Genomic DNA, 8,003 nt, shown 5'->3' with positions numbered 1-8,003 from the left:
CCCCTCCACCCCCCTTGCCATCACCGCCATCCCCACCGCCGCCCCTGCCGCCGCCACCCTCTCCGCCGCCACCCATACCGCCGCCGCCCTCCCCCGATCCCCCCGCGCCGCCACCAGGCCCAACACCCCCAGCACCTCCCTCCCCCAACCCACCTAGTCCGGCCCCGCCTTGCTCCGCCTGCTTCATCATCTCCATCACGCCGCCCGCCAGCCTTGTGGGCCCGATGTTCACTTTCACAGACGCGATGTGCTCACAGCTCACATCCATCATATCGTCCTCCGTCACTGCCAACGCCACTGCCCTTGGCGCGGAAATCACCAGCCCGTTCATCTCCATCGCGTGCTCCAAGACGTACGACGGCTCTATTCGACCGCCCGTACTGCCGTTTGTCAAGGTGTGCGGCGCGTTCCGATCCGCAGAGAGCGGCGCGCGGCTGCAGGCCTTCCTGGAGGGACCCACGGGTCTTCGGTCCTGGGTTCAAATTCTCACTGGCGGCGAGCAGTGCTTCGCCACACTGACGGGTTACTACTTCCTAGGCGAGGTTGTGGACACGCTGGGTGGTGCGACGTGTTTGGTGAGCGAGTACGGCCAGGATTGCTTCCAGCCGCCGCCGCGTCCGCCGCCGTCGCCGCGGCCACCGGCACCGCGCCCGCCGTCGCCGCCGCTGGCGTGCGAGACCCTCGTCTCCGTTTCCCTCATGACGATGGACAACATCACGGCAGGGCTGCCGACTTTCAACGTGTCGCAATGTACGTCTATCGCGTTGCGGATTGGCAGTAGCTTCGCGGCGGCGGCGCCGACGTACGGCTCCGTTATCACGTCGGGCTTTACGCTGGCGTCGTGCAGCCCACTCAATGTGGTGCTGCGTGGATCGTTCCTGTCGTCCTTCGACGGGTCTCGAATGTCGGATTGGCTGTACGGCCCTACCGGAATGCAGGGCTGGATGCTGTCCATATTCGGGGCGCCGCTGTGTAACGGCCTGTCCACGTACTCTGTCTTTATGAACGTCGCCGGTGCGAATGGGGCGTCGTGCCTGACGGGCTCGTTATTGCAGGACTGCGCACCGGGCTTCGGACAGCCGTCACCGCCGCCACCCAAGCTCAAGAAGCGCACGCCGCCACCGGCACAGCCGCCGACGCTCATTCCGCAGCTACTGAGCTCGCCGTCGCCGCCGCCGCCAGCGTCGCCGCCGCTGCCGCCGCCGCCGTCACCGATGCCATCACCGGTGCCATCGCCTCCGCCATCACCACCGCCGTCACCAGCGCCGCCTTCGCCGGACTTCCCATTCATCGTTCAGACGCACATCTGCCGTACCGCTACGACTAACGTGCCTTACAGTGTCGGACCGCTGTACACGGCGTCGACAAAGGACCAGAACGGCGATGCAGCGGTGGCAATGTGCACGAACGTATTCCGGGAGACTTGCAGCACGGGAACTTGCTGGTGAGTCCATCAGATGGTATTTATAATCCTTGCCGTTCCTAATTTCTTGGCATGCGGTGAAATAGAATATGGTTTCCATGCGCTTCTAGACTATTTCATAGCATTCATGTACATAGCGAGTCTGTATATAGCGATTTGCAGATGCGTCCATGGTGAATCGAGCACAGAAGTGTACCGAATGGTTTAGTCGCTATTTTGCAATTTATTTATTAGGCTTCGTGGTCATCATGCTTTGCGGTTTGCTGCCTGCTGATGGAAAAAATATAACAAAATGGCGCTTGTGGTGCTTTCTGTTTTCCTCCCCTCTGCTGCTACAGCGGCATGGACTTTGCCAAAATCGAGGTGCCAGTGAGCAACGCTTGCAAGGCTGACTTGCGCCGTCTCACCATTAACGGAACGCCCTTCGCCTACACCTGGGGCCTGTACCCAGACAACCTGACGACCATCAAGTTCACCAGCCTTGTCACGTAAGTTCCTTAATGACCACGCTACGTATGGCGTTTATAGTTCCATGGAAAACTCTGGAACCATAGCTGCCAGTTTTATTGCTCAGCGGAAACTGTTCGGGGCCTAACTCAGCATGTGAGGTTTCCATTTCGTCTTTACCAGTTTTGACTGACAGCGGTTTTTATTATCGTTATCCGCAGGAATCTCCCGAACCCCGTTGGCGGAACGATGTGCTGGGTTGTGCGCTCTGGCAACTGCTCTACTCCCGCGAACTTCTGCCTCAACGGCCACTGTCAAGTGGCAATCTTTAGCAGCGACAACAACTGCTGCCCAACTGAGTACATCTCCTGAGGCCCTGTAGAGAATTGAAATGGTTTCGGTGCTTTGGGCGTGACTAATGCAGCAGAGGGCTGTGTGCATACATGGTGATGACCTAGAAAGCGTTATTTCTATTAGAAAATAGAGATTCTTCCATAGCATGATTAATTTATACCGCAAGCCAAGGCGCGCTGGGGTCGAAACTAGGTTGGAGCAGCTCTGGTTTTGCTTAGATTGGTGCCTACCTAGCGCATTTAGTTGTCCTTAGTTTGTTGCCTGGGACCTCTAGTGAAAAATCTAGTCGTCGGGCTGCCGAGCTCGCTAGTGCGGGCGGTCCACTGTTGGCCCGCTCTCCGTGCTAGGCACCATCATGGTGCACACGCTAGTGCGAGCAATAGAAGGCGGTCTAATTAATTGCCGTCTGCCGCTTTGTTTTGCCGCTCGATTAAAAGGGAGGTTATGTTTAGCTATGCTGGTGCGATCGTTTTGAGGTTCTGTTCTACGCGCGCACATATGCGCGCGTGCGCCGATTTGCGTGGGTTGGGCGCTTGCGGAGAAGAAGTTGCCATCGTCGTACTTGCATGCATGCTGTACGGCACCGTATGACACGACGGCAGAAAGTCTCCCTTCTCCTGCCGGAAAACTAATGTACTGGGAGGAGAAGAGATATGATGCGCCTAACGGTTGGAACGGCGGGGCGAGCGAGGCGCGGCGGCGGGGGGGGACGGGGAGGATTTCCTCCAGCAGCTGCCGTTAGCAGCAGCAGCATCGTAACATCATGCCCGATTCATGCCCGATTCATGAGGACGACCACCACCACCACCACTGCAATGTTTTTTTGTGAATGTGGCGCCCCGAACGAGAAAACGAGGGAAAAGCCCAATCGGGGGAGGGAGGGAGGAGAGCAGGGGGGGTGTTTGCGTGTGGATGTGTGTGTGTATGCTGGCGCCTGGTGCACCGATGGATGATGATGTTGTAGGCCCGCCAGCTCGTTCGTATTCCCGTACAAACCCTAAGAAACCCAACACCTGAAGGTAATGTAACCCTTGATCGGCCCCCGGATTCAGGTCTTCAAACGACTCCCCCTCTCTCTCTCTCTCTCTCTCTCTCTCTCTCTCTCTCTCAGGAATTAGTACACCGCAGGCATCCGAGAGCGGATCACGCAGGACATTATTAATGCCATAGCGGCCTGATTTATAAAATGAATTACCGTAAAACGTTTTTGACATTTAGGAAGCCACAATAAACAAACATCAGGGTGCAAGAGCAGTAGCAGTATAGAGCAGTAGCAGTATAGCAAGAGCAGTAGCAGTATATATATGTGCCCGGAACAGGCAGGGTTTCGCCGGGTAGCGGCCTATGTAATAACGATGACTATACGGGTGAAGTTATGCCCCCCTGTCCCCCTGTTCCACACATCATACAATTTTACCAAAAACTTGGTCTTCAGGTTGAATGGCGGCAATAAACATGTCCGCATATGCTCAAATAACCCCGGTTACACAGTAGCTGCTTTCTGTGTGAGAGCACCGAAAGTTCGTGATCCGGCGGTCCCGTGTGGAAGGGCCATCGCTCACTTAAAAATCCAGAGCCAACTTACACACGTGCATACATCGCGGTCTTTTACCCGGCCCCCGGCCCCCCACACGTCTACAGCTACCCCCTCAGTCAGTAGATTTGCCTGCCCTACATACATACATACATACATACATACATACATACATACATACATACATACATACATACATACATACATACATACATACATACATACATACATACATACATACATACATACATACATACATACATATGCACAGAAACACGAGGGTTTAGTTCGGACACACAAAAACGACGGTTTACTTTAAAAGCATTGTCGACATAGATGTACATATAGACATACAAACTTTCCATCATGCCTTCCCACAGCCAGCTTGCCTCCGTTGTACACATCATACAGCTCGTCCTTGTCGTACTCTCAAGCCACCCCACACGACCCTAAACGCCATCCTCTTCCAGTTCCCCATCCCCCTCGTCCTCATCCGCTTCACCCCCCTCTAATCGCCGTTTGCGGCTAGCGAGATTGCCGCCACCTGCCGCCGCCGCCGCCGCCGCCGTCAGCAGTCCCGGCATGGTCCTGGTCCTGCCACTGCCCGACGGGACTCCTCCGCCGGGAACACCTGCCGCCGCCGCCGCCGCCGCCGCCCTTCGTGCCAGAACCATCGCTGCCACGGCTCGCACGTACGGAAAGTCAACAGCCTTGAATCTGCAAGGTAGAAATAAATGTTGACATCAAATCATTATTGCCAGCTGTCGTTGTTTTCTCAGCCCATCTGGGCGCTATGGCGCTGTTTATAGCTGCTACTATATGATATAGCCAACCAGCTAGCCACGCACACACAGCCACCTACACACGCACACACACACACACACACACACACACGTATGGGCACCAGCGGCGGTGGCGGCCCCGGGTAATAACCGATGATATCCCGCGGCTGCCCACTGCTCTTTTCCAAAAGGCGGGAAAACAACAACACCCCGTATTGATAACGTATTGACCATCATTTGCATCATGCAACAGTAGCAACACAGCAGCAGCAGGTGCAACAAAGACAAGTACTGGGACAATAACGGTCGGCGGTTGGTAGACAGAAAGATAGACACACAGACAGACAGACAGACAGACGGACAGAAAGCAAAATCAAAACGCGAGAACAAGGACGCCAGGACACGTGCGTTTGTGACACGGCGCGCACTGTATCATGTCGTATACTAGATATGTAAATGTCGTATACCTGCCCCATTCGTGGGCCTTGCGCCAGGAGTCTGTTGGAAATGCGGGACCCGCCAAGCCGTGGAGGATTCGCGCCACTGCCACCGGGGTCAGGGACATCGACTGGTTGGTTGGGGTATTGTTAGGAGGGTGAGGGGGAGGGGGAGGTTCCGGGTTCGAATCCTGTCAGGGTCGAAAATCCTTCAGATGGTGGATGGTAAAAGTGCACCTAGTTGATGGACGGTGGTGACCTGGGATAAAGTTAACCCGCGAGCCGACCAGGAATGGAGTTGAGCCGCCGTTGATCCGGCAGATTCCGTTGGATGCTGGTGGTGGGTGCGGAACCTGAGCGATCCACTGAGAAGTTGACTAAGGTGAGACTGGATGAGGGTGCCCCGAAATGCAAATACCGGGGAAGGCAGACCCTGCCGCATGGTGAAGATATGACCCCCCCCCTGTCCCATACATCATACATACATACATACGGACACAGCATCAACCAAGCAAAATCAATCCGTACAGGAGCCGCCGCCTCAACTCAACCCAACCCAACTCAACTCACGCACCCACCCACCCACCATCGCAGCCGCCCGCGCCTTGGCCCCAGTCAAAAACGCCTCCACCTCCAACACCAGGTTCGAAGACCTAGGTGCCAGAGGAAGGGCCGGGCACCCGGGAGGGGAGCAGGGCAGCGAGGGAGGCGCCGCCGCCGCCGCCGCCCCGGCCGGTTGTACACCAGCTGTTGGTAGTTGGCAGTTAGGCGAGTCAAAGTACGATGTAATACGTGGCCGTAGAAAGGCCTCCTGCTCTTCACAGCTGGCCCCTAGATACATGTGCATGGGGGTGGGATGGGGGTGTATGTGTATGTGTGGGTGTACGGCACATCTTGGTGGGATTCGGGGAGAGTTGTATGTGAAGGTTACGAGCACCTCACGAGTCAAGGCTCCGTCACGCGAGTACTACTAAGCTTTAAAGATCGGGCTAAAACCTATTGTAGTAATTAATAAAATTGGCCGCACAGATGCAAGGGAAACTGGTGTTTTAGATGAAATTTTTGAGTTGTTCAAGTCATTGGATGCAACTAATGAGCAGCTCAAATTTCCTATTATTTATGCTTCTGGCAGAAACGGTTGGGCAGTTCGGAGCACTGAAACACGTAACAAGACTCCCCTCTCCATCCCCGGCCCGGCCTTATCCAGCTCTTGGGGTAAAAAGGGTTCACTTCTAAAGACACAGGAGACTCGGCCACCAGCAGGTGGCGAGAAGGAGTTCATGGCTTTGCTCATCCGTTAGCCCAACCACGAGTGGCGGTTGGGACGAGTAAATAAATAGTTCGTTGCGTCAGTTTTGTTGGTTGGGACCGGTATTCGGTATTCAGCTGCATCCTCTATGGATAGCATTCAAGTCCGACACAATTCACACGACCTAAAATCAGGTAATCTACACGCAAATATAATTTTCCAGCCAGCTCCGTACTGTACGACATCATGTGCAAGAAAAAATCCAAATTGAAACAAACCTTGCAGGAAAGCGCCAGCCATAAGGCCCCAAACCATATCCAGTCGCGCCGCCGCCGCCGCCGTCTGCGCCTCCAACCGCGCGTGAATCTGCGCCGCCAGCGCCGACACACCCGCCGCCGCCCAGCCGCCGTCACTTTTGCCCGCCGCCGCCCCCGGCGGCGGCGCCGGCCGCCGTATTAACTGCCAACTGAGAGCCTTCAACTTCTGTACGGGCTCGAAATGAACCTGTCCCAACGCTGCCAGTTGTGACAGCTGCCGTAACGCCTGCGAACCACCAATGCATTACAGATCAGATTCAAATTTCTAGATCTGAATTTCAAATCCATTGTGATGGCTGACAAGGTGCGGTACGACAACATCATTTGGCAATTCAAAAAGGGAGGGAGAGAATCCGTCTGTGTCTCTTCCTCCTTTCTCGCCCCTCCTCCTCCCCGACCAGGTAACGCGGTCCCCTACGCACACATACACACATACACACATACACACACACACACACTCACCCTGATCTCCCACCTCACCTGAGAAGAACTGATGCCACCTTCTCCTCCCCCTCCCCCCACACTCGCCGCCACCAGAGTCCCCATATCCACTTTGTAGCAGCCCCGGTGGACCCTCGGCGGGGGCCGGCAGTTCAACATCGCCGCCACCACCGGCCACCGCGCCGCCAGCGCCGCCGGAGGGGCCCGATGGAAATACACGTGAACACGGGCGGCGCAGCTGGGGAGAACGCTTACGTAGCCGCCGCCGCCGCCGCCACCGCCGCCACCGCCGCCACCGCCGTTGTCGTCCTGTTGAAGGTACGACATGATGGTCTCCATGACCTCCTCGCCAATGTCAAGTTCAGAAGCCGTCGTACTGAGCTGCAGTACACCAAAGCTGCTAGTGCTGCCGCCGCCGTTATGGTGGTGGTCTGGGTCATTGTGGTGCTTGTACGGCAGTTCTGGCGGCGATGGCGGCAGTAGCGGCTGTGGCGCAAAGACGCGGGTGAGGAAGGCTTCCACTGCCGACAGCTCGGTGCAACCGGAATATACCAGAGATCGATACCGCTGATAATCCTGCGCGTGTGTGTTTATGTGTGTGTGTGTGTTTGGATGAGGGGGGTCCGAGGGGGGTTTCAGGGGTTTAAGCGGGGGTGGGATGAAGGGGGGCCCCGAGGGGGGGTAATACCACAGTCCGGGGTAATGCCGGCCCCTTACTTCACAACACAACTCATATACATACATACAAACATACACACACGCGGGCGGCCCCCTACCTGGTCATCTAGAAACAGGTAGCACCGAGCCTCCCTCCCGTCGCGACCTGCTCGACCCGCCTTAGCAGCGGAGCAGGTAGGTCGTCAACACCGGAAGGGGGGAAGGGGGGAAGGGGGTAAGGGGGGTGGGGTGGGACGAAAGAGGAGCGCAATGCCAACAGAGTCAGGTGTTATATAGGCGAAATCGAAAGCAGACGACTAGCATCTCCGAGTATTTCCGTACTTTTTGCTTGAGAGTTTTTT

General features: G+C 56.0%; 2 protein-coding genes across 2 annotated transcripts in view; one reads left to right on the top strand and one right to left on the bottom strand.

Moving 5' to 3' along the window:
* The window catches only part of VOLCADRAFT_121599 (uncharacterized protein), a gene marked incomplete at both ends in the record, with an annotated part of 6,470 nt that extends 4,334 nt beyond the window's left edge, over positions 1 to 2,136 (top strand). Inside the window, 4 exons of the mRNA XM_002957106.1 lie at positions 118 to 1,226; positions 1,299 to 1,444; positions 1,762 to 1,911; positions 2,092 to 2,136. Coding sequence (XP_002957152.1) covers positions 118 to 1,226; positions 1,299 to 1,444; positions 1,762 to 1,911; positions 2,092 to 2,134 — 1,448 coding nt within the window. The remainder of the gene's footprint in view (positions 1 to 117; positions 1,227 to 1,298; positions 1,445 to 1,761; positions 1,912 to 2,091) is intronic.
* A 2,071-nt stretch (positions 2,137 to 4,207) lies between these two features.
* Positions 4,208 to 8,003, bottom strand: part of VOLCADRAFT_98196 (uncharacterized protein) — a gene marked incomplete at both ends in the record, with an annotated part of 16,139 nt that continues 12,343 nt past the window's right edge. The window contains 6 exons of the mRNA XM_002957073.1: positions 4,208 to 4,475; positions 5,008 to 5,108; positions 5,564 to 5,630; positions 6,462 to 6,769; positions 7,327 to 7,560; positions 7,761 to 7,820. Coding sequence (XP_002957119.1) covers positions 4,208 to 4,475; positions 5,008 to 5,108; positions 5,564 to 5,630; positions 6,462 to 6,769; positions 7,327 to 7,560; positions 7,761 to 7,820 — 1,038 coding nt within the window. The remainder of the gene's footprint in view (positions 4,476 to 5,007; positions 5,109 to 5,563; positions 5,631 to 6,461; positions 6,770 to 7,326; positions 7,561 to 7,760; positions 7,821 to 8,003) is intronic.

The sequence above is a fragment of the Volvox carteri genome, assembly GCF_000143455.1.
Source record: "Volvox carteri f. nagariensis unplaced genomic scaffold VOLCAscaffold_69, whole genome shotgun sequence".
NCBI lineage: Eukaryota > Viridiplantae > Chlorophyta > Chlorophyceae > Chlamydomonadales > Volvocaceae > Volvox > Volvox carteri.
Note: the sequence above shows the minus strand (reverse complement) of the source record. Positions and strands in the feature narration are given on the sequence as shown.